The following is a 27,266-nucleotide window of genomic DNA, read 5'->3' as shown; positions in this document are numbered from 1 at the left end:
TATTTATGCAGCTCAACCCGCGTTATTTTGTTTTTTTGTATGGCATTGCAATATGCATGATTACATTAAACAACGATGGTTAATCTTTGTTAATTGTTTTAAGATACCTATGTATATATAAAGAACTTTAATAGTTGTTTGCGACCTGAACTGCGTCCTTTTGACCTCTGTTAACAGTACATGCTTTGATTTCAAGTTAGCTCACCTGGTAAGATTAAAATTAACACAAACGCGAAAATAACACTGAATGAAACAAATAAGTTCACAGCGTGTCAATCACATTTATTTTAACTAAATTAGCTCTATTAGATCCAAAAAACTAATACTCTAGCTGCGTGCCTAAAATTTTTGCTGTTGTTCATATAAGCGTGGTTTGTATTGTTATCACCGGACCGTATAATCGATGCCTCGTGGTTTGTATTGTTATCACCGGGGTGTATAATCGAGGCCCCGTGGTTTGGATTGTTATAACCGGGCTGTATACTCGATGCCCCGTGGTTTGTTGTGTTGCCACCGGGCCGTATAATCGATGCCTCATGGTTTTGTATTGTTATCACCGGGCCTTATAATCGATGCCCCGTGGTTTGTATTGTTATCACCGGGGTGTATAATCGATGCCTCGTGGTTTGTATTGTTATCACCGGGATGTATAACCGTTGCCCGTGGTTTGTTTTGTTATCACCGGGGTGTATAATCGATGCCCTGTGGTTTTGGAGATATGATGTATAAGTTTCAAAAGCTAATTGTAATTTGACAGGTTTGCAATTATGTTTGATAATTCTTTAAACAACATACTCAATGATATACCAATCATGCATTCTTAACTAGTAGTTTGGAAAATAAGCAACAGTTTAGAACACGCATTAATGGAATTGAATAAATTGTTGATGTTTGCATTTTATTGCCGATTTTTTTATCTGTGAGCATGATTTAAAAACATAACTCATATAAAAGTGTTGAATACATAATAATTATAATAATGAGCTTATAACCAAAAGCCTGGAAGAAGACGGTTCTTCCATCCTAATGAGTCCAGTATTGACAAGGTTGTTGTTTCAAGGTCTGCCACCATTAACACCCAGTGGTTGTCATTTTTGTTCACTGGCAGAAAAAAAAACATTTGTAATTTTGGAACTTGATCTGTAAAGATATGTCTACTTGACTTGCATGGTACCAATTCAAGACTATTTAACACGATGAAATACGAAACCATGTAATTGCTGAACTTTATCTATATTTAACGATAATTACAATCATTACACAATATTGGAGATAGATAGGTTTATGCCATTTATAGTATGCTATGAATAACAAAACATTACTGTACCACTTGTCTTAAAAACGTTCTGTAACAATAAAAGGTCTAAGTTTATACTGTTTCAGCGATTTCTACGTATTTAATCTACCTTCCGGAACCTCCATCTATCCAGATTACCCGCCATCTACATCATCATCAGGTAGCTGGGTAACGCTAATACCCGATGACAAGATGTTGCGTAATGCACCATAGCTAAATGATGGAGGTAGGCGTTAATGATCTGTAATAAATAATTTTACAACTATTTTAAATAACACATATACTAAAATAAATGTTAAAACATTCCTTACAAATAACACTGTTGTACATATATATAAATATCATTTACTTTGCACAATATCAGTTTGCTGAAATATGTTTTACAACGAAGACAAGTACCTTATCGTTTATCCATGTTGGGTTATGCAACGTTTTAAAATCAGACATATCAAGCACTTCATTTCCGATCTGGAATCTAAACAGTAAACAGTTTTCCACCTAACAACATATAATGAACTATCAGAAAAGTCATCAGTCCTGTGCCCGTACACACAAAGTCATTAGTCCTATGTCCTTACTCACAAAATCATCAGTCCTGTGCCAGTACTCACAAAGTCATCAGTCATGTGCCCGTAATCACAAAGTACTCAGCCATGTGCCCGTACTCACAAAGTGATCAGTCATGTTCCCGTGCTCACAAAGTGATCAGTCCTTTGCCCATACTCACAAAGTGATCAGTCCTGTGCCCGTACTCACAAAGTCATCATTCATGAGCCCGTGCTCACAAAGTCATAAGTCCTGTGCCCGTACTCACATAGTCATAAGTCATGTGCCAGTACTCACAAAGTCATCAGTCATGTGCCCGTACACACAAAGTCATCAGTCTTGTGCCCATACTCACAAAGTCATCAGTCATGTTCCCGTACTCACATAGTCATCAGTCATGTGCCCGTACTCATAAAGTCACCAGTCCTGTGCCCGTACTCACAAAGTCATCAGTTATGTGCCCGTACTCACAAAGTCATCAGTCCTGTGCCCGTACTCACAAAGTCATCAGTCATATGCCCGTACTCACAAAATCATCAGTCCTGTGCACGTATTCACAAAGTTATCAGTCCTGTGCCCGTTCTCACAAAGTCATCAGTCATGTGCCCGTACTCACAAAGTACTCAGCCATGTGACCGTACTCACAAAGTGATCAGTCATGTGCCCGTACTCACAAAGTCATCAGTCCTTTGCCCATACTCACAAAGTGATCAGTCATGTGCCCGTTCTCACAAAGTCATCAGTCCTGTGCCCGTACTCACAAAGTCATCAGTCATGTGCCTGTACTCACAAAGTCATCAGTCATGTGCCCGTACTCACAAAGTACTCAGTCATGTGCCCCGTACTCACAAAGTCATCAGTTCTGTACCCGTACTCACAAATTCATTAGTCCTGTGCCCATACTGACAAAGTGATCAGTCATGTGCCCGTACTCACAAAGTCATCTGTTCTGTACCCGTACTCACAAAGTCATTAGTCCTGTGCCCATACTCACAAAGTGATCAGCCATGTGCCCGTACTCACAAAGTCATCAGTTTTGTACCCGTACTCACAAAGTCATCAGTACGGTGCCCATATTCACAAAGTCATCAGTCCTGAACAAATATTGTTACGGGTACAAGATTTAAAAAAGAAAAGAGTCAGACTGACTGTTATTCACCGTTACCGCGTAAAATAAAAAGACGTGCAGTCTTACAGCCTTACTGATAATCTCGAATAAACCACAAACGATTAAATCCACATATATCAGCCATTGTATGTTTCCCTAGGAAAATGTGATCTTAACAATCAAAACGTATGAAAAATTATTTACCTTTTGTTTTTGGCCTCTCTTGATATGTCTACATCCGCTATTCCGTGTAGAATTCTTTAAAGTCGAATACGAGCTTCAACGGGATTTTCCTCTCCTGTCAATTTGGTATTGTCCGCGTCGTATGTCTTTGTCATCGTCTCTGTCCTGTAAGTGTCGTATATCGTCGTCGTCTTTTCAGTGTCGTTTGTCGTCGTTATCGTCTCAGTTTTGCCCGTGTCGTATGTCGTCTTCTCAGTCATGTCTGTGTCGTATGTCGTCGTCATCGTCTCAATCTTGACCGTGTCGTATGTTTTCGTTATCTTCTTAGTCGTGTCCGTGTCGTATGTCATCGCCGTCGTGTCCTTGTCGAATGTCGTCGCCGTGGTCTCAGTCTTGTCATTGTCATATGTCGTCGCAATCGTCTCTGTCGTGTCCAGGTCGTTAGTCGTCGTCATCGTCTCATTCGTGACCGTGTCGCATGTCGTCGTAATCGTCTAAGTCATGTCGATGTCATATGGCGTCGTCATCATCGCAGTCACGTTCCTGTCGTTTGCCGTCGTCATAGTCGTAGTCACGTTCGTGTCGTTTTCCGTCGTCATAGTCGCAGTCCCATTCTTGTCGTTTGCCGTCGTCATAGTCGCAGTCACGTTCGTGTCGTTTGCCGTCGTCGTAGTCGCAGTCAGGTTCGTGTCGTTTGCCGTCGTCATAGTCGCAGTCTCATTTGTGTCGTTTGTCGTCATAGTCGCAGTCCCATACATGTCGTTTGCCGTCGTCATTGTCTCAGTCATGTCCATTTCGTCCTTGTCTTCTCGCCACTCAATGAAGGATTGAAGCACCCTCTTCATTTCTTTATTCTTAAGACCACGACCTAATGAGAGCGACAGTAGTTTTATAGCCCCCTGCAATTAATTAGCTCAAAACTTATAACGCGGATCCGTTTATAACGCTGTTTCGCGGCTTGGACTCCATTGACCGCGCTATATTGGAGTTACAGTGTATATACACATCAACTTTCATGATTACAGGGACATTAATTTTTGTTAAAACTGTTCATTTACTGTATGTACATTATACATGAAAATATATGTTTCTGTGTGAAAGGCCCTTCTCCTGGTCTTCCTCCTTCCCAGTGTTCACTTGGAATTGGTGAATGTACCCAGCAGGGTTTTTTTTTTAGAAAAAGGGGAAGACGCTGGACGCTGGATAAAAGGGGAAAATAGAGCGCGAAAGAGACATATTTGGGGAAAAGATAAAAATAATGGTTTATTTCAATGTCTATAACTAATCTACCGAGGCATGTCTCTGTCACTGTTATTGTGAGTTTCAAGTCTCCTAGAGGGATTGTCCTCTAATACAGAACCAGTTGTGACATAGGAAATGTTTGGGCCACTACTGGATCCAAATAGCTCGCAATATTTACACATAAACCCGTGTTTAGTTTGACTGTGATATAGCCATGGGTATCGGGATTCGTATACTTGAGTAGATCTAATTATGGGAAATGTTTTCAACTGTTTTTCTGTACTGGGGCCGTGGGGCGATGTCAATTTTGATATTTCAGTTTCATTATTAATGGGTAGACGATCTAGATCTGCTACAGTATTGGAAGGGGAAAGTGCGACAGCTGCCGAATATCTACTTTCACTTTCACATCTGGGTTTCAACGGTTTTTGATGAATCATTCTTTAAAAATGTGTAGATGGGTTGAGTATTTGCCGAATTCGAACGTTTTATATTTTTCGTGTATGAACGCCAATTGTGAGACATTTTTATGTTTTCACGTTTACATCTTGACTCTTGTATAACCCGGATGAAAATTCGACTGGTTTCCGGTAATTAATTGACGAAATACCCTACTCGCGCAAGACCGGAATCCAGTGAAATAGTCAGGTGATTATTGCTGTCCGTTGCCGTGATAAAATTTCCATGACGTATTTATTTAATTGCTATATTTAGAATCACTGGGGTTCCTAGTTTTGTGTGTTCGTCGTGAGAAAGAGAGTGAGATCGTGGTACAAATTTGATAAGTGTCGACTGACCCAAAGAAAGAATATCTTTGAGAGGAAAATATTGTATTTTGGGGAAAAATGATATTCTTAGAGGGGTAATTGTGTTTTTGGGGGAAAGAATTCTGGTAGGGGAAGACGCCGAATATCGGCGTCACTTTCTTAGTAAAAAAAACCCTGCCCAGTTTCACTCTCTGCCAATCTCCAAACTTTTATTCCCCGCTTCGTTGGTTTTAGTGGTATATACTGTCGAAAGCCAAGACGTCTCTTGAATTTGTTCATACGCTCGTCTTCAGTGACATTTTGGTAGGGGGTGTACATGGCCTTGAAGTTTTGTTCAAATAGTCCAAATACTATCTGATTTTGTTAAGTTTGTCTGGTTTGGCAGGAGGTGGGGCTTCGTTGTTGGTCAGGTGGAGGTAGCGCCAGATAAGGTTGAACTGGTCCTAATGCATGATGGTGTTGAAAGCAGTACAGAATATGCGCTTCTTGATCCGCCAGTAGTCGTTCGTTGACTGAAAACGCATAACACCCATGCAAAATCAGAGTCAAATGAAGGCTTTCATAGCAGGAATGTCCACTGGCACCCAACGAAGAGCGAATGGTGGGGGTGGGTTTCGTGCCCGCTCTTGTTCTGCATAACGGTTCGTCTCGGTAACCAGATGTTGCCACAAATCCTGGGTCCGGTTTAATAAGAGCGACCATGGTCGGGCGACTATGGTTGTATCAGCGAATAATCGTCGTACGACGATAACCGGGTTTAATAGAGAGCGACGATTGTCAGTCGATCGGGCATTGTTCGACATACTGTCGAGCGACAGCAGTCCACCCCTCACACCACGACTGCTCGTCGCTTGACGCTTTGTCGGCACCCTAAACCCGTGCCAGGAGACTCCCAGACAGTCTGCGACGGCTCCAAGCTCGTCTGAGCACCTATTGGACAATCCCAGACAGTCTGCGGCGGTTTCAGAAGGTCTCCCAGACCAGCTGGGTACCTGCAGGAGACTCAAAGAGAGTCTGTGACGGTGCCAAGACCATTTGGGCACCTGCAGAAGACACCCAGACAGTATGCGACTGTGCCAGAAAGTCTTAATGACCGGCGAGGCACCTGCATGAGATTCCAAGACCGTGTGCCACGGTGCCAGTCTCCAAGACCGGCGGCACACCTGCAGGACACTCCCAGACAGTCTACGATGGTGCCAAGACCGTCTGGGCACCAGAAGGAGAATCCCAGACTGTGCCAGACAGTCTCCCAGACCTCCGGTGCACATGCAAGAGACTCTCAGACAGTCGGTTACGATGCCAAGACCGTCTTGGTACCTGCAGGAGACTCCCAGAAAGCATATGACGGTGGAAAGACCGTCTGGGCGCCGGTAGGAAACTCGAACACGGTGCCTGACATTATACCTCGTCGGGGCGCAAGCAGGAGACTCCCTAGACAGTCTGCGACGGTGCCAAGACCGTTTTGGCACCGTCGCAGATCGTCTAGGAGTCTCCTGCAGGTGCATCGCCGGTCTGGTAGACTTTATGACACTGTCGCAGACTGTCTCTGTGTCTCCCGCAGGTGCCCAGATGGTCTTGGCACCGTCGCAGACTGTCTAGGAGTCTCTTGCAGGTGCCTTGCTGGTCTGGGAGACTGTCTTGGCACCGTTGCAGACTGTCTGGGAGTCTCCTGCATGTGCTCCGCCTGTCTGAGACACTGTCTGGCACCGTCGCAGACTGTATGGAAGTCTATTGCAGGTACCCAGACGGTCTTGGCACCGTCGCAGACTGTCTGTAAGTCTCCTGATTGTGCTCCGCCGGTCTGGGAGACTGTCTTGCACCGTCACAGACTGTCTGGGTGTCTCCTGCTGATATCTTGAACGCGACGAGTGGTCAGTCTAGTGCATTTCTCTTTATGTCCCGTAGCTTTTTGTACATGTGTCTGCTGTCCTCAACTCCACCCACACTCGTTTATGGCTGACACAATCTCCTGCCACTTTTTCCGCTTGTTTGCCTCGGTCACCGATGGCCCGTGCTTTCCTCCAGCAGGTTTTTGTTCTCGATAACAAGCTCTAAATGGATATCTGTCTCTTTTTTTGACCATGAAATGCACTGACTCGATGTCAGATGTTTAATGCGGAAGTGGTGACTTTCCTAAAAATAGCGACTACCACGATCGCAGTTGGCGGCCGACGAGCGTCCGTCGACCACACAGTCAACCGACTACAGTCAGGTTTTGTAGTTTTGAGCACAGACCTAAGTTAGCGTCGCCCTCAGTTACATACGCCACATGTTCGATTCCCAACAATTGTCTTCACTACTTTCTTCCTTTCCGTCTAACTGTTGAAAAATTAGTGTGTAACACATGAAGATTGTGTGTGCTAAAATGAAATAAAATTTTATGTTAAAATTTGGAACAAATATGAGTGACAAGGTCACGGGACAAGTAATAAGGGCTCAATGCCCAGCCAGCAAACCTGGGCCGCCGTCAGCTCGATATAGTTTTTATAGCGGGTTGATATCGTAAACAATGTCGTGCCAAAATCGTTTTGCTCATCGGCATTGATCGGCCCGATATCGGCAAAAAAATTATCGGCCCGTCATCAGCCCTATATCGGCAAAATGGCTTATCGACCTGCTGTCGACCCGTTGCTGGTTTAATGTAATACCCTCAATAATACCACAAATACAGCAATTTGCAATTAGCCAGTTATTTATTATTTTTCAAATGGTACCGCTTTTAAAACCGAAAGTAGGATTTCTATATGTATACATCCATTTCAACAAACGCGATTACTGTTAAGTTTTAAAGCGCAAAAAAAGACGGATTTCTTCCTTGTAACCACCAGATATATTCTTATTGGCATATATAAACTATGTTTCTTATTTATACTTCAATTTACTATGCCAAATAAGTTGTGTGGCTTTAAATTGTGAAAATCGCCTTTGCTACTGGAATAGATGTAAAGTTCTCCCAGGTTTCAATAAATATTTTAAATGCTTTGAAAAATAAAGTTATTGGCAGAATATCTGAAATATTTTAAATATAGGTGATATATCTTGCTATGTGTGCCCATTTGGCCTGTTTAAGTGCTGTAGTTGCTTCAGTCGTATTCCATGACAGTTAATCTTGACAATCAGGAGCTAGAGCTGGTGATTTTACCCAATTTTTCGCCCGCCATCCCGGTCACTTGCATCGCGCAGCCATTCTTTTATCAAATACTCTGATTCATTATTTGTTGTATGTGGAATTTTTTTCTTCACAGCTCCTAAAAAAGTGCAAACATTTGTATGCATATAATTAATGTTTAAAAATAAGTTTAACTTAAATATTCAAACTTGAAACTTGAATACCGATTTATGTAATAAATTTATTAATTAAGCTATCATATATTACATGAAAAAACAATCCATGCTTAGGGTCATATAGATTTATTACAATCATTAGAATTACAAATTGATTAAACAATACGTTTAAAATCACTTCATAACAACAATTTTAAGACTATGATCTAAATAGTTTTGTAATTTAAAGTTATTTATACATGAAACCTTTAAGATTGGGATTATGGAAGTTTGTACACTTCCATGGTTGCAAATTTGAAGGCCTATGACAACACATGTTATGCAAATATTTGTGAGGCTTTTATTAACATAATTTGCACAAGTGCTGTTTAACTGTGATAGAAAAACTTGCTTTGAATTACAGAACACAGTTTCAGCGATTGAAAGGCCATCTTGCCACGCCCTGTCCAATTAAACTCGACAGCCAGTTAGTTGTCAAGGACTTTTGCCATAAGACGCTTGGTCATTGTTTTCAACGATGAGCCTCCTATACGGGCAAAGTAGTCTACCTACAAGGTCAAAACATACAGACTGGTTTCAAATATGTTAAATGGTAGAACTTGCATAATATTAAAGAAGAATACTAAGATGATTTACCAAGGACTAAACTCAATAAAAGTACTTCTACATAAAAATAAAGACTAAATAAATAAATAAATAAAAAATAAAAAATACTCGCATAAAAAGGATAAGATAGTACACACCATGACTTGTATTGTTGTGTCATCTCGAAGCTTCTCTTCCAATTCATGCATTGCCTCCACGTTCGCAACTGGGAGGGTGACACCGTCTGGCAGATCAGCACTTCCCACAGGTCCATTTAGCCTCTGCATCAAGTAGCCAACTTTGACTTGATCTCCTGCTGCTCATGCTTTATTTCTTCTAGGGAACGGAGGATAGCAATATCCCTGGCCTGTAGAAAGGTTTATATACAAGTCTTATTAGTTTTGAAAAATAACCTCTATTAATTCATGTTTTATTACAAAAAATATGTTTAATGTATTTTTCACAAATTAATTTTACAGAAAAGAAATTATATAACAACCTAAATATTGATAGAATAAAGACAAACCACCTGAATCGACAGTTTGTGTTCTGTCAAGGGAAGACAATAGAGAAGACAAACTGCTTGAAGTTGGCATGCTTGGCCTCGGTGAAGACAGCTGTTCACAGTTCAGTCTCGGTGAAGACAGCTGTTCACAGTTCAGTCTCGGTTAAGACAGCTGTTCATGGTTCAGCATCGGTGAAGACAGCTGTTCACGGTTCAGCTTCGATGAAGACAGCTTTACACCAATAAGCATGAATAATTTAATTGAATTATATATATATTTAATTATAAATGTACAATGGAAAGTGGTACCATATTTTTTGTTATGCTCCCCCAAAATTTATTTAGAGGGAGCATATAGTCGCCGCTTCGTCTGTCCGTCCGTGTGTCCGTCCGTGCACAATTTTTGTCCGGGCTATTTCTCAGCAACTAATGACCGGAATTCAATGAAACTTTATGGGAAGCTTCACTACCAAGAGGAGATGTGCATATTATCAGCGGGTCCTGGTCGGATAATTTTTCACAGAGATATGGCCTTTTGAAATTTTCTATAAAAAAAATTCTTGTCCCCCCAACTACTGTGCCCTCAAGACGTTTCCTTTTATCTGAATATATAGTGCAATTTTGTGACAAAAAAAACTTTGGGGAGCATCATCCCTCTCCGACGGTTTCTTGGTTTTATTGACCTTCAAGGTCATTGTTGGTACGGACGTCCTGTTTGAAGAGAGACCAGTCCCTAGGTTGAAACTGCAGGGCCATCAGCATGCGAATGAACTTGAATACGCCTCCGCGACGTCAGAGTACCTAAGCCAGGCCTTCAGGCTGGACCCATCTCCACACTGCCCGACTCCAATGGAAGGCGCAGCCCTTCATGTCCCGGCCTGGAAATACTTCCCGAAAAGTGTTCCAGATGGCTGAAATAAAACGTTTGAGTTACAGACATTATCAAAGTTATAGTATAAAGTTTTACATGAAGAGTTTAGTAGTTTTTTTACACTGACTTGACCCTTCGTTGCGATTCTGCTAAATCTTATATACAAGTAATATAATTTATATAAACATTTAAAAAAATACTTACCAACTTCAAAGTCTGCAACGAAGCATTCTACTTGGACATTGACTTTATGTTCCAGTACGGCCCGGAACACAAATTCGGTGTGGGCCTGTGTACGACGGCTCATCAACACGAAGACTAGTGGTAGCTGTTTGCTGGCGCCGTCAAAGAATGCGTTAATTGTAAACAGCTGCCCACTTCTCTTGAAGGGTTCTCCAACAACCTGAAAATTGAAACTATTAACATATTTGTACAATTTACCTTCTAGACCCACTGTCCCGTCTTCAATCAATCTCAAGATGCATATGGTTTACTGAAAAAATATATACAGTTGAAACCCTCTAAACCGGATCCTCTGCATACCGGAATCCTCTCTTAACCGGACAAATTGTCCGGTCCCATTTTTAACCAGGTTTTCCGAAGGAAAAAAACTGGTTATTAGATTTGCGAATGCGGGCGGGCTGGCTGGCTGGCTGGCGGGCTGGCGGGCGGGCGGAACAAGCTTGTCCGGGCCATAACTATGTCGTTCATTGTCAGATTTTAAAATCATTTGGCACATTTGTTCACCATCATTGGACGGTGTGTCGCGCAAAATAATTACGTCGATATCTCCAAGGTCAAGGTCACACTTTGAGTTCAAAGGTCAAAAATGGCCATAAATGAGCTTTTCCTGGCCATAACCATGTCATTCATTGTGAGATTTTAAAATCATTTGGCACATTTGTTCACCATCATGGGACGGTGTGTCGCACGAAAGAATCACGTCAATATCTCCAATGTCAAGGTCGCCACGACTAAAAATAGAGTTGTTTAAAAAACAAACTTACAAAGGGGGTTAATTTTGTTTGTTCATTTCAAAAGTTCAGTTTGAGTTTTCTCCCTTTATCAGATTTTTTTTTCACAATGAAAACCTGGTTTTGTGACAATTTTGTCCCTTGTTCCCCTATAAATCCATGCTTAAAATATCTGTTCAAGACCGGAATCCCCTCAATTCCGATTACCGGTCATTCTTTGGATCAAAATTTGGTCATTCCATACGTAATTGAACATCTCTAAACCGCTCAGGGCCGGTTTATTGCACCTTAGACCTAGTGTCAAAAAGTGGTGAAAAGCGGACTAAAGACGCGTTAAATTATAACACTACAGTTATACATATAACACAATTATACATTACTATGAATATAAACTTGGCGAATAGTGAGTGCCTCTGATATGAACTTGCCTAACAACTGTGTGAGTTTGAACATGCTAGGTCTGACTCTATAATAAGTTTTAATGTATTTTTCTCTGATTTGGACAAATTTGGACCATTTCAACAGAATCTGTAATTCGTCTTACATTTCGTTGCTGTTACATAATTGGCAGAGTCGCATATTTCTTTCCATTCTATCATATCTTCCCGTCTGAATTCTAAGGTTATGTGCACAGATGCGTAATTTCGTTATCGCCATTCTTAGATTTCTTGACAAAATCGTCTTGAGATATGATTCAAAAGAAAAGGTTGTTTTTAATGCTTTTTATACAATGAGAATCCTATTATCATCAATATCTCGTTTCCACTCTTGTAGGTATTCGTCGATAACTCTTTGTTTAAACAAAGACAAAAAAGTTGCCTCATTTATTTGTGAGTTATTAGACCACACATAATTGAATCCGTATTTACATAGTAAGTCCCTGACCTTTTCGAACCAGTTACATTTATTATCATTTAAGTCAGCCAAACCTTCTTCCAGTATGGATCGTAATATAATGTTTTCACTTTTAGTTATTTTATTCCAATTTTTTACTATGCGTACTTATCTGTTAATATATAACGGGTGTCCACCAAGTTCGCCGTAAACGCCTACATTTGAAGTTGATTTCCTTACACCAAGAACAGCTTAACAGAATTTAAGGTGCAATTTTTCCAACTCGCTACACTTTGAAAAAAACAACATTTTTCGCACGAGTATGTAATAATTGAAGAAACAAACGCATCAAACAACTGTAAAGCTACTTTAGGTGTACAACTATAGTTTTTCAAGTTTGATAGCATTATATTAAGTGCCTTTAGACCCATACTAAGCAGAGTGTTAGTATTGAGATTAAAGTTCCCTGTATAATTAAGTGTTACACCCAGATATATAAAATCGTTTACAATGTCTATGTTTTCGTTACCATATACCCACCGCTCATTACGTTTGATAGCTCCGCGTTTGCGGAAAACAATAATTTTGGTTTTTGGAATGTTATTTTGCAAACCCCAGGTATTACAATATTCATATAAACGGTCGATAGACTGTTGTAGATCTTCCGGCGTTTCACCTATGACAACCCTATCGTCTGCAAACAGAATTAGAATTAAACATATGTCTTGTATATTTATTCCCACATTATGTCTATTTTGTAAAAACATTTCGAGATCGTCTACGAAAAAAGAAAAAGTATCGGCGATGTTAGCTGCCCCTGCCTTAGCCCGACTGCTATAGTAAAATATTCGGAGTATGTGTTGCAATGTCTAACACAGCATTTGACTGATTGGTACGTATACTGCGTATAATGCGCAACATTTTGCCGTCCACATTAGACTTATATAACTTTAGCCATAATGCATTTAAATATATGGAATCAAAGCAACGTTTCATATCAATAAAACAACAATACAATCGTCTGTTCATATTAACATATTTTTCAATAATTGAATGGAGTATGAAAACTGCATCTATAGTTAACCTGCCTTTTCTAAACCCGAACTGCGCGTCAGATATAACATAATTGTTTTCGCACCATGTCGAAATTAGCTGATTGAGTAGACATGTAAACAATTTTGCAAAGTTACTTAAGAAGGTGATACCTCTATAATTACTCGGATCGGATTTATCACCCTTCTTATGTATAGGGATTATAATCCCTTCTGTCCAAGCTAACAGGAATTTACCTGTATTTAAAATGATGTTAAAAATCGTTGTTATATAACCAGCCAAAATATCGCAGGCTTCTATAAAATATTCGTTTAGCAATTTATCTAAACCAGGCAATTTACATTGCTTTAAGAGGGCAACCGCTTTAACTACTTCGTTATTTGTAATTTAGTTATCAAGGTCACCTAACACATTTTCGAAATTTTCGAAGTCATGGTTCGAATTAAATTCCTCTGCATTAGCGTTTTGAGTAAGATTTTCGTCCGAAAACATTTGCTGAAAATGATTTTTAAAATCATTGAGCGACGTATTACTTTTGTAACAAGGTGTATTCTGCTCCAGGTCTGAGATGTATCTGAAATAGAATAAGCGAAGTGTTTGTTTAGTGTATACTGATTTCTTTTAGCTCTATTGTGGAGAAAGCATTGTCCAGGCTTACCCTTAAAGCGGGTATATACGATTTAGTCAAATATTTATGAATTTATATAAACTGTGTAAAAGACTTATTATATATATATATTTCAATATAAATTAAAATAAAAGTTAAGAATAACATGTGTCGAAAAATGCGAAATAAGCCAGATATTTAATTCTGAAATTGAAAACGGCTGTACAGCCGAATTCGCCAGCATGTATACCATACATGTACTATGTGCATCTAAACTTAGTTTAACGGTTTATTTGAAATTCTGCAACGATATCTATTCATACGACACACGAACACTATCTCCGATCCTAATACAAAGACGAATGCTTCGGTTATTGTAGGAAAATATGTACGTCACTATCGACTCGGGGCGCTAATTTGTCTTTGCAGCATTTTATGAAATTCGGCTTTAATGTATAATTTTTCTTGCCTATTTCGTGTTATTGTAACATATTTTATCAATATATTACAATTAAACACATATAAAAAATCGTATATACCCGCTTTAAATTACTAGTTAGCATTCTGTTGCAACATGGCATGCATGTATGTGTACCTCTACCTGGATGCAAACTCGGTACGCAAGGGTTAAGCTGCAAGCACGCCAACTATTGAGCTATATAGGAACACTATTGGTTAAAGAAACATACTCGAGTCAATTCCTGGAACCAACCAGAATAACTGAATAACGAGGATAAAGAACGGATGACCTTTACGGGGTTTGAATCAAGTTAAAATACATGAAATAGTGTAATATGTAGATGAAGATGTTTTCGCGTTTGTCTTTCTTTTCTTAGTCTGTGAGCTGTAAAAATTGGGGTGCGCCGATGAAACTGGGATGCCTCTGCCTATTCCTGTAGAAATTGGAGTGGCTACCAGGAAAGCAGATGCAGGGATATAAACACTGACTGCACTTAAATCGTAATCCATGTTAGGAATACCACTACTTTGATGTATGTTTAACGCAGCGTCTACCGATGTGAATGCTATAATTAATTGATCAGTGACAGAAGAGTTAGAGGTCTGGTCCTCAAGAGCTTTCACCCTTTTTGTAAGCTGTTCTATTTTACTGTCTTGCTGCTTTACATTATTTTCTTCTAAAGCTTGGATTTTCTTCCGAAGTTCTTTATTTTCACTTCTTAGAGAATTCACTTCTTTCTCTAATATCGCAAGCCTATTCCTGTCTGCCTTTATATCTCCTTTTACGGATACCAACAACCTGCCTTACAATTCCGTGGTCTCCTTCACCAGAGCCTCGACAAAATCCCGCTCGCATGCAGTATTCATGATATTGCTGCTAAAAGGAATAAAGTTTGTAAGAGAAAATATAGCAATACAATTAATACTGTAAGAAAAACTCCGGATGTAACTGTACAATGTACTTAAAAGTGCTAGAACAAGTGACACCTTACCTTATATGTGTTTTGCAAAATAATCCAAACACTTTCCTGGTGAACTGAAGAATGCTACAAAAGCTAGAAGAACTGTTTATTAATGTAAATGCAAGAAAGGGAGGAGAAAGAAAGCATGGTATTTAAGTTTGATGGAAAAATAAAATTTTGGGGATCAATTAACAAATATGTCTGTTCACTGCAAAATCTATAAATGACTGATTTCAACACATGTTATTTTTGTCCCAGTCCATTGCCTGCCCCTTACTGTCACTTTTCTGTCCCCATTCTGTCCCTGTCCCTTGCCTGTCCCTAACTGTCCGTTTTCTGTCCATGTCCCTTGCCTGTCCCGTACTGTCTCTTCCTGAAAGAAAGGTGGGAGAAAGAAAGGGTAGTATTTAAGTTTGATGGAAAAATAAAATTTTGGAGATCGTTTAACGAATCCGTCTGTTCACTTCAAATCAGATATCAGCCCTGCCAATTACAAGTTGATTCTGTTTTATTTTAGCTTGATTGTTTTCCATTAAACTGTTATTACCATAATTTTTGAGTAGAGAAGTGGTATATATTTATAATCGCTGTTGTTTAACTAAGCAAATATCAAAGTTTAAATTTATATCAACTTTATTTTTACAATAATACATAATTGACTAGTTAGGCTATTTTCTGTTGGTTTAAAAATAAATACATACTGATACTTTTTTTTTAAATTAAACATGTATGTATTGAAATTATCATGCTACATGTATCACCATGAAAGATCTATAATACAATATTTAATACTGGCAACAGTTTCTAAACTTCACTTTTGTTTTGTTCTGTTACATGCAGGATGTCTCTTTATTGTCTGTTTTCATTTGTATATTGGCTTCTCAGATTTGATATTCCACTACACACTGTTAGAATATCATCAGTCTGTGGTATAAGTTTAATTGGAAGTTCTCCTTCGATAATTCTGAAAGTCTTTAAACGTCGAATCACCTGTTCAATAAGAATACGCGAATTGGAAATGTTCTAGCGGCTGAGGTCATTTGGGATTGTCCGCGGTGACCTGGTGGCACATACAAAGAAATTGACCCAGATGAGCTTTCCTCCAAAATATTTAAGCCTTTATCAACCATGATCACTGAATAAGGGGGCACTTTGTCTATGAAACCACAGTCCAAAGTCAATGCTTTGGCTGAAATTCTTCCAGTATAAACTGGTGACACATATATTATTGCACTGTTTGGGGCACATGCGACAAGTACTTTTAATGTATTGTGGTGTTTGTAGTCGGTCCATGTTATACATTGCATCTCAACATCCTTCGGCGCTTGATACAAATTTCAGTAAAATCTATGATACTGTTCAAGTCCTGAATGTGTTGCATCTTCCTAGATTTTGATCCGATTTATGTGTTTTCGTCTGTCATAAATATTGTTGTGCTGAAAACTTTAGCACTTGCTTTCAACCATGTATGAAATATTCGTCTACACAAACATTAAACTATTTGGGAACAATTTGCTAGATCACAACCAAGTAAACCAAGGCGGAGACGCATTAGCATCAGCAGGAACTCGGCTCTCGAACTTAACTTCCTTTGCTGTCCAAACCTAGCTGGCTCTATCTTAAAGTTATGAACGTTGGACTTGTACGCCTTAACACCTAACCATCGTCGATTAATTAACGGCGCTATATTGTTATGAAGCTTTTCAAATACCGTTAATGATTTTTACCCAGTGTAGAAATTCACGTCGTCATCAGTTTTAAGAACCTTGTCTACATATTTATTATTTCTGAGGTTTCTTAGTTCTTGTCTCAGTTTAACATTTTCCGCAATAAGTTTCCGTATCTTGTCTGCCATAGCCGAACCCATTATCAACATGCACTTTATTACCATAAGCAGCACAACCGGGCAAGATGACATGAAACTGGACGGTTTCCAACATTCTTCCTCAGGATCTGGGTAGTACGGAGTGGCTACAAACAGCTCTTCCTCCGACTGAATGGATAGTACAGGTTCCTCTTGTAAGTAGAGTATCCGTTTCACTCTTGATTCGTAACCATCATAGCCAAGAATGAGGGCTGGAAGTGGATTCAAAACAGTCGGCTGACCTACAAAATGGTTACTGCAAACCCGACTATCACTGTTTCCACCACTCCCGTCTTTCACTATTTTTGTTGTTTGTTGGGAAGCAAAAGAGCCATAAAACATAAAATACAGTCAATTAATTTTAAATAAAAATATACTGTCTTAAAATAGCGCCTTCGTCGTTGATTATCTATTATTATTACTGACAAGCGCAGCCAGGAACGAAAAGTAATTTTCGAATAAATACAAAACTTTTAGATATAAAAGATTGATCATGAAGTATCACATCTCATTTTCTCTTTAAAATATATCGGGTGATACGTTTTGTCCCGGTACATCTGTGAAATGGTAAGCTTTGTCGTACATTCATTTGTTTACGTTTCATATTTGGCAATAAATAATAGCTCCGTAAAGTAAATTCAGTTGATTCAAGGCCTATAAATCACCAGCCCTTTTAAAACCTTCTCAAAATCTCTAAATATTGGAAAACAACCAGAATCTGCGACGGCGAAAAATTTAATATATTGCAACCAGCAAAATGTGCCGAGTTTCCCCACCCACCCGCTTGTAAGTAAATTTTGATTTTTTATAATTTACCTGAACGGAGAATCACATTTGCAATCCTTCGCCATATGAAGTTAGCCACATTGTGTACAAAGTTGTTTTTCCATTTATTCAACCAGTACGGTAGTTAAACAGTGCAAGTCAATTCCATTGTTCGATTAGTTTTTTTCATCAGCTGAAAATCATACTCGTGTTTCAGGATCGACAGCACTTGCGTGACTGTAGTTTGCGCATGCACTCTTCTGAACTGTTCAGACGTGTATAGCATTAGCATTTCTTGAGATACCATTTTACATTAAACTTCAAAACACGGAATGAGGCACAATCTAGTAAAAAATGCATTCAGTTATTTTAAACTTGGTCAGATTCCTAAGATATTGATGCTGAATACAAATATAGAATTTTAATACTTGTTGCACGCAAACTTTAACCAGGAATTTTCGAAGGCCATAACTCAGTTGAATTCCATGTCAGAGTGATGGGCTTTGGAAAGTGTTCTACAAATATGACCCCGTACACAGTTATTAAGTTTCAAGAGATCTTTAGTACATACTTTAGGAGATTGTTGTTTCACACCACTTAAACCAGGCATTTTCTAAGTCCACAAAGAGCAAAAAACAGTAAATTTCCATATCAGAGTTGTGGGCCTTGGACGGTGTTCTAATAGTATGACCCATAAAGACATGTGGCACACAATACTTTCACCAAGAATTTCTTAGTTAAAAAGGATCATAATTAAATCAAATTCCAAGCTAGAGTTATGGGCCTTGGATAGTGATATCTAATCATGATCCAAAAAACATGTGTTAAGTCACAAGCAAATGTCTTTAGTTGTTGCTGAGATATGACATTGTACAAGACTTTAACCAAAGTGTTGCCCCAAAGGCGACTCACTATGAATAGGATAGCCCCACAATTCTTCGAAAAGTTGAGCCAAAAAAAATGCTCAATGCAACTTAAGATTGGGAAACTACCACAAGTCTGATCTTTCAAACTGTCACAGTTCTAAATAGAGTGGATATATACGTTTATAAAACAGGACACCTAAATTCAATTATTAATGTAAACTTACTCCATTTAAATCAGGTGATTCCTCAGTCATTTGGGGTAGTTGTTTTCTCGGTGATCTTCCCAACTTCTGTTGTCCTTGACCTTCTGAAAATAATGATTGTATAGTATGTTGCCTCAAAGGCTTTGTGTTTGCGTCCTGAATAGTAAGATGCTGAAGGAAAGTACTTAGTACTAACCTCGTGAAGTAAATACAGATACTACGTACCTGCAAATAAATGTGTCTTTGTTCCAAAGGATCCCTCAGGAAACTTCAGGTAGACCAAATAACACAGGATTAAATGGACAACAATAAGATGTCTGTCTAGAAGAAAGGCTGCTGTATGACTGACGACTATAGCAACTCGTTTTCCGGTCAATCGATTACCAACAACCGGACTGTTCCGGTTTCACACCAGTAAATTTCACCACACTCCCCCCCCCCATTTTATCTTACGGAGAAGAGACATTATTCCTTTTTCAGTCTTCAACTTCATCATTTCTTAACATCATAAAAAGTTAAATTAAGATTATGGGCCCTGGCAATACTTTATCATATATTTAACTCTCTGGCACTCTAGTTATTGTTCGCTAGCACAAATTATCCCTTCATTTTAACCCTATTAGGATTGGTAAATTAAGCCCAGCATATATTTCCAGTTCCTTAACCTTATATTTAACAACTGAGTCCTTCCAAATTTTCACTTCAGTTCATCGTGAAACTAGTTACACTTTATACACTGAAGATTTTCCTTTCCATTTACATTATTGTCCTAAACTTTGAAATATTTATACTCAATATTCAATAATTGGCCAAAAAATGACATTAACACACCAAACAAATGACATTAAAACACTTATACAAAATAAAGTGAAAACAGTTGACTTGTATTCCTTAGCGTCAGCCGGCACACTTCCCTGACGTCACTTCCTCGGTATGACGCTATGACATTTGCTACCTCCCCTAAAAAGGATGGAGTACAAATCCGAGCCCCAGCTGGACGGAAATACGGGGAGTCAGTTTCTATTAAAAGCCGGTTTGCCTAAACCCTCCTAACTGCCTGTTTCTGTGACTGTGAAATGCCGGGCCTGTCCTGAACAGCTAAAATAGCAATTATGAAACGCGTTGCACCAGCTAACGACTACTTCCTGTGCGCTTGTGAAACAGTGCAACACCACCCGTTGAGTCCGAGCCACATTCTTCTTCATTAGTTCCAGACACTCCAGATATAAGATTCTGGACTGCCGATCCTACCCATCCCGGATGTGCAAAATAACTGGCTGACAAGGAGATGACAGCTCCAATATCCACGTCAAGACTTCTTTCTGCAGTCCCCATGTCTTGCGTGACTCTGTACGGTCCAACCCCACTTCTCCCAACGCCACTATTTTCTCGCTTCTTAGGAGATGTTTCAAACGTAGGTATAGCTCAGAGTTGAACCGTGTCACTCTCCGGGGATGTATCCTACAGGGACACTTAACTCAGCCTGAACCGGGAAAGATGTCGGGTAGGTCTCTGGGTGGCAATAGATGATGACTCCTCCAACCACATCCACTTCAACTTGAGGTCTGGTCCCTACATCAACATCCAAAACAGTCTGGACGTCAGAGTTATGTGGAATTCCCAATTTCCCTAGTGAACGGTGTAGATGAAAATGGGAATCAAAAGCCGGAATCTTCGATGCTACAGGTTGCACCAGTTCTTGAGACGTGTCTCTGTTCCCCCTGGCCAACGAGAAGTTTGTCTGTCCAGTAGCTAATAAGTACTCCTGAACAGACATGTTTTGTATGTTGGGACCAGCATGAGCCGGTTCACTCCTTGGAGGTACATTCCCAGCCATAACCGGGGGTGTAGAGGTACTTTGATTATCCAAGTTGAGGAATTGTACTTGTCGATCCCTTTGTAGATGTTTTAGGAGACCAACAAGAACGCGCCAATGGGCGAGGAGGGCCTGCGAATTCAGGCGCTGGATGTTGAAATCCACCTCGGCCATCCTGCTTGACGGGCGAACGAGGACAATCATTGTATTTCTACTTCAGATATAGGGATACTTCTGGGTTAATTCCCAAGTCGTGACTCCGGGCAATATCCAGAAGGATGCCCAGCCTATCGGTCTCTACTAACTGTAAGGCTTACCATCTGAGCCCTCGTAATCGACATTCTTGCGAAGCTTGATCTGTCAAATGAGGGAGTTGAAACCGCTGGGGAAGATGTTTTGCAAAGACGTGTCGACTTAAATGACGAGACTCGGATGCACATCCCATCAGGAGACCGGAACGTCCGTTTCTTCTGAGTGGTTTGTTTCGTGCGGCTTTCCAGTCTGACCCAAACAGATGGTTTAAACACTTTTCTCGCCGGATAACACTCTCGCAGCCCTGGCGTGGGTTCTTCTGGTTCTTTCCTCATCTGTTGACTCCTTTCCGTTGTTCCCTCTCAACATAAGAACTGTTGCTGAAAACCTGTGTCGAAATCACGGAAGGTACCAGGTTCCCAGCCTAGACCGGGACCCTAGTTGTCCCAGTATTAGAGACTCCAATCAAGATCGGAGTCTTCTCCACCGGAGCACGTTCTTCTGTTTCCGAGTCGCTAGAAACAGCTATTACTTCAGTCTTGATCAGTGGGATATCTTCACACTGGCCCACTTCATCAACAATGGAAATTTGTCCCACTTCATCCAACGCAGTGAAAACAGAAGAAGTTGATGGGTCATCTTCTTCCGGCGCTATAACCGAAAGTACTTCAGTTTCCATGGGCAGCTCTTCGTCGTCCCCTGAAGCCTTCTACATCTTAATCTCTCCCAGCAAAACAGTTGCCAGGACTTTAGATACCGTAGCGGGTAAGGCAGGAAATCCGGACTGTAAACCCGAGAAGGTCCTCGGTCGTCTAGCTGTCTGCAGTAAAGCAGTAAGTATTTAAATGATAGGAGTGTTTCTTTTAGGGGAAGTCGAAATTCATTTTGTTTAAATTATTATTATTTGCAAGAAAGTGACAAATGAGGATTACTTTTAATTGGGTGATGAAAAATATCCCAAGCTGGACAACTTCATTCTAGGGTTGTTCACATCGGACTACACATGTCAACCAGTCATGGTAATAGCAGCCCACAGTTTTCAAGTCTGTCAGTTGTAGGTTGTAAGTATATAGAAGTGGTCTAAACATGATCCTGATACATGGGTAGGTGTTGATACATGCTGATAAAAGCCTCCCTTTATAAGAGTATCAAAGGTATGAGAATGTCGTTAATCTCTGGCTGAAGTCTCCTGTACATATTATAGAGCATTCATCTTGTAAGGACTTGACATAATGGATGACATTAAGTAGCTTGGAATCACATGCTCTCGAGTCATTTTTGGGGAGTTGTAGATGCCTATAGCAAAGATAGTGTTGTAACATTTCATTGTTAATTCAACACATAGAATCTGTAGAAATTGGTCTTTAAAACACAGTAGGGGTTTACAGTGCATGCAGCAGTCGCGCTTAGCCAGAATAGCAACTCCATTTGCATGACTTTGCTGTTGAACGGTTGGCTTGTCAGCTCATGCACACAAGAATTCAACAGGGAAGATGTTTATACCCTTATTACCAATGGTAATGGTGGCTATATAGGAGTCACTTTGTCGTTCAGTCTGTCCCGAAATTTCATCCGATCTTCACCAAACTTGGTCACAAGTTGTATCTAGATGACGTCTAGGTCAAGTTTGAATATGGGTCATGCCGGGTCAAAAACTATGTCACAGGGTCACTTAGTGTGTTTTAAACCGAAAGTTTGTCCAGACCATAACTATGTCATTTATGATTAGATTGTAAAATGACTTGGTACATTTGTTTACCATCATAGGACGGTGTGTCATGCAAAAAAGTACGTCAATATTTCAAGGTCAAGGTCACACACTCCAAAAGGAGTTCAAAGGTCAAATGCTTGTCCGGGCCTTAACTTTATCATTTATTGTGAGGTTTTAAAATCATGTGGCAAATTGGTTCACCATCATTTGACGGTGTGTCGCGCAAAAGAATAACGTCGATATCTCCACGGTCAAAGTGACATTTTGAGTACAAAGATAAAAAATGGCCATAAATGAGCTTGTCCGGGCCATAACTATGTCATTCATGGTGATATATTTAAAAATCATTTGGCACATTTGTTCGCCATCATTGGACGGTGTGTCGCGCGAAAGAATTACGTCGATATCTCCATGGTCAAGGTCACACTTTAAGTTCAAAGGTCAAAAATGGCCATAAATGAGCTTGTCCGGACCATAACTCAGTCGTTCATTGTGGGATATTAAAATCATTTGGCTTTGTTCACCATCATTGGACGGTGAGTCATGCGAAAGAATTACGTTGATATTTGCAATGTCAATGTCACACTGTGAGTTCAAAGGTAAAAAATGGCCATAAATAATCTTGTTCGGATCATTACTATGTCATGCATTGTGCGATTTTGAATTTACATGGTACATTTGTTCTCAATCATTGGACGCTGTGTCATGCAAAAGAATAACGTCGATATCTCCAAGGTCAAGGTCACACTTGGAGTTCAAAAGTAAAAAATGGCCATAAATGAACTTGTCAATGCCATAACTATGTCGTTCATTGTGAGATTTTAAAATGACTCTGTACATTAGTTTTGTTCACAGTACTTGGACAGCACGTCATGCGAAAGAATTCAAAAGTTCAAACTTCAAAATGGCCATAAATGATAATGGCATAATAATTCTGAAAAATCGCCATAAATTAGATTATCTTGTTTTGTGAAGACAGCATGCAAAATAGTCTGTGTCAATGCGGCATGTGGGGGTATACGTCACGTCTGTGACAAAGCTCTAGTTTCATGGATGTTTGACTCATATAGCCATGTCTCTGTGAATACGAGAAGATCTGAACAGTTTAAAAGAGGTTCACTTTTGACATCTTTTCTATGGCGGCAGTATGAACGCACATTTAACACAGATATGATGACTGAGGTTTCCACTGGGTGAGGAAGTTGTAGAATGCTGGGCATGTCTTATTTAAATGAAGCCTTCTCATTTCGGTTTGTACGTCTGTGATTGCAAGCAACTTTTTTTTCATAAAAATTCAATAAATGCAAGCATTGCAGCGTTTTTGCTCTGCTTAGAGCAACATATTCCTGACCGCTGTTGAAATGGTGATCAAATGACACAATAATAGAATCAAGTGTTAGACCCTAAACCTTGTGAATAGTACAAGCCCAAGACAACTTTAATAGAAACTGGTACCTGGTGATCTTCAAGTTTGCATTTTTACGTGCTACAGTGAAGCTTGCTTCCATCCCGCAGTATTGGTGTGGCATGTGGATGTTGTCCCAGTTAAAGTCGTGTCCTGACAAATATTAATGGAATCAAACTGTACAAGAATTGCTACTTTACGGGCTGGTGTAGTTCTTTAAGATGTAGTCATATTAATTGTAATCTTTGGTATATTTACCTGCGACAGAAAAACTTGTTTCAGAAACATATGAACAATTTGAATGGCCTTGATGTGCAACTATCTCTAGGCAGCTGTTAACAGAGGCTGTTAAACTTTTTGGTATATCTGTTTCCTCTGTGCCTGGGAAGCCATTACCTTGCCAGCAAACATTGTTGAGTTGTCTGCTGCGAAGTAGGAAATGAAGGGTTGCTGCATATGTGGCGGCGGTGGTAAAAGAAGGCTTTAAAGACATAAAGTCGCTTCATTATATAATTGAACCGCTTGTCCACAATGGACTGAAGCCCTGAATGCAGAGAATTGATCTTAATCTCTAATTCTGTTTCTTCGTTTCCGGAGGTTTAATTATAACGTTTGAATGGGCCCTAGTTTTTGGAGGGTCAGACAATTTAAGTTCTTTTTCATCCTGCCGGATATCTCAGAGAAGCTGGTCATATTGTTGAGATCAATTAAGTTTATGACGAGTGCTGCTTTGCAATTCCTCTTATGGAATACCTGACCACAGCCGCTCGCACATGAGTTCTTTCTTAGCCCTAGGGCGAGGAAGTTGACCACCTTCAAACGTCTTCTCAAGAATGGCATCCCCTCTACACCAAAATGAAGTGACCGTGTCTTCAGACATTTGGGTGGCATTGAAAAACTCTTTCATAGTAATATTCTTACGAGCAGGCCCAGAAAAAATATACAAAAAAATGTACAAGTGGTGCAAGACACACATTAAATTTCTTCCACTGATATTTGGGGTAAATATGCATGTGATACACATTTTCATGGTATTTATTTCAATAATTAAGAAATTATAAGCTATTCCCTACGTACAAAACACTTATTACTGTTCTGACCCTTGTGTCACATGAATATTTCTGTATGAACAAAACAATTTTGAATAACAATACAGAAATTGACTTGCTGTTACATAATCTAAGAAAAATGTCTTTACTTTTTCATACAAGGTTGGGTAGATTGAACGTGTAAACACGATCCATAAATGATTCACTGATCATATAGCTCCTAAAAATCATATCTGAATATAGTGTCAAACTATTCCAAACCCGTCCGTTCAGTAACGATACGAATTATGTGCTTTTCTAGTTCCTGATAATCCAGCAACACTTTTGTTGAAGAAAAACAGAGGGAGGGCGCACATGACATTTGCTGTGAAAAGCCGAGCTTGTCTATGGTCCAAATCGATTCTGTTTAGAGTGATGACGGACTCGGTTATGTGTTCTCCTTCCCCCAGGTTCTAAGATGTGGGGAATCAAGGACAACTGCAATATATAACAAATCTCATTTATTATCACTGTTTACATCGCATGTATCGTGTTCGGGGGATATCTATAAGTGTCACCTGTGGGGGTAAAGGACTATATTTCATTGTTTTTCACCATTTATTCTCGAAGCATGGCATAACTATTTCTGGTTCGATTGATTTACACACAAGTAAACATTCGATTAAATGGTTATAGTACACTATTAAAGATAAACAATATTTTTAGGTTACACATCACTATCCTTCATAACATACCCCCCTACGTTGATGGAACCTAGCCATCAACCAAACAAGACAACAGATAATAACACACTAACACATATTGTTCAAACATAACCACATTTATAATCGATCTTCATTAATGTTCACTATGCAGCAACTATTTTGCTTTAATTCACATTGTCGATAAACCTATGAGAATATGAGTTTGGTTAAGTTTACTATCGATGATACCAAACAAATTAGTCTAGTGCAGTGGAAGTTTTTGCGAATTGCGACTTTTCTATATCAATATACATTAACACTATATATCATAATGATTAAATGGCAACAATGACTATATTTCAACATCAAAGTTACAATGCTACAAGTATTATATATGTCAACATACTTGTGTACATATCATATCAATCTACTTTGCAACATTGATAAGCATACATGTAAGTATACCTTAACTCACTTCTTCACAATTGTCACTATATCTGACAGCCGACATCTATTGAGATGCATATTCATTTCAACAGAAGCATAAAAATGTACATTTGGTTTGAATCCAAATCAATCCATAGAAATTTACAACAGGTAACCAGTATATTTTCTCAAACTTTCCTGTTTGATCAACAAATCATCACATAAGCATCATTTGTTCTAAATTAAATGAAACATTACCCAGTACTAAACAACAATTCTAAGTACATGTCTAATCAAGAATATCTTTCTTAAATTATTCATACATATCCATTGTGAACTTGTCACCATTACAAAATGCATGTATCTCAATATTTTCTATATAAATATGTCATTTTAGATGTAATTCAATGACTTTCCAAGACAAATAGGTATAATATACAAGCACTTGCACAAATATGTTGTAAACAACAAACAATGAGTCTCAGCTATATCTAGTCAACAACATACTTCAAATCTATTCTTGCAGTATAAAATGGATGTTCTCTGTCCATGATAATTAAACATAACCAAAAGAAAAATACAATCTATGTACACCACATCTTATAATCCAAGAAATTTCAAGAACAACTAGAACTGTAATTCAAGTACAATTTCTCATTTACATGTTCATTATACAAAGCCATTCTTTGAAACTCACTATCATTTCAATCTAATACAAAGTAAATGTAGCTTCTTAATGAATCAAATTCCAAATATTTCCCAAAGTTGAATTACAATTTAATGCAATAAATCTTTTTTTTTTTTTTTTTTTTTTTTTAAACATAATAGCCATACTTTGAACATTATATGTAATATAAAAACACAAAACAAAGTATACAATCATAATCTTGACGTCTTTCCAATTGGTACGTCCTTCCAGGTTAGGTTGTACAGTCTCGTTCCCATGGC

General features: G+C 39.1%; 3 protein-coding genes across 4 annotated transcripts in view; 1 reads left to right on the top strand and 2 right to left on the bottom strand.

The window, feature by feature from the left end:
• The window catches only part of LOC127851033 (uncharacterized), a 141,321-nt gene that overhangs the window by 38,115 nt on the left and 75,940 nt on the right, over window positions 1-27,266 (top strand). The window contains exon 4 of one of the 2 annotated variants that reach the window (XM_052384484.1): window positions 1,384-1,523. The exons of the other annotated variant lie outside the window; for it this stretch is intronic. The gene's annotated coding sequence lies outside the window, so the exon portion shown is untranslated. The remainder of the gene's footprint in view (window positions 1-1,383; window positions 1,524-27,266) is intronic. 2 annotated transcript variants of the gene reach the window in all.
• LOC127849652 (uncharacterized) lies at window positions 3,629-3,979 on the bottom strand. Its single transcript, XM_052382398.1, has one exon. The coding sequence runs from the start codon at window positions 3,977-3,979 to the stop codon at window positions 3,629-3,631; it is 351 nt and encodes a 116-aa protein (XP_052238358.1).
• LOC127849651 (uncharacterized) lies at window positions 20,418-20,966 on the bottom strand. The gene has a single exon (XM_052382397.1). It carries the CDS (start codon window positions 20,964-20,966, stop codon window positions 20,418-20,420), a length of 549 nt encoding a protein of 182 aa, XP_052238357.1.

This window comes from Dreissena polymorpha, chromosome 11 (assembly GCF_020536995.1).
Source record: "Dreissena polymorpha isolate Duluth1 chromosome 11, UMN_Dpol_1.0, whole genome shotgun sequence".
NCBI classification, from domain to species: domain Eukaryota; kingdom Metazoa; phylum Mollusca; class Bivalvia; order Myida; family Dreissenidae; genus Dreissena; species Dreissena polymorpha.
The sequence above is the reverse complement of the archived record's forward strand: the minus strand, read 5'-3'. Positions and strand labels throughout refer to the sequence as shown.

Excerpts from the sequence above, each read along its gene's own strand:
- LOC127849651 (XM_052382397.1), bottom strand. The coding sequence starts at position 20,966 with ATGGCCGAGGTGGATTTCAACATCCAGCGCCTGAATTCGCAGGCCCTC.
- LOC127849652 (XM_052382398.1), bottom strand. The coding sequence starts at position 3,979 with ATGAAGAGGGTGCTTCAATCCTTCATTGAGTGGCGAGAAGACAAGGAC.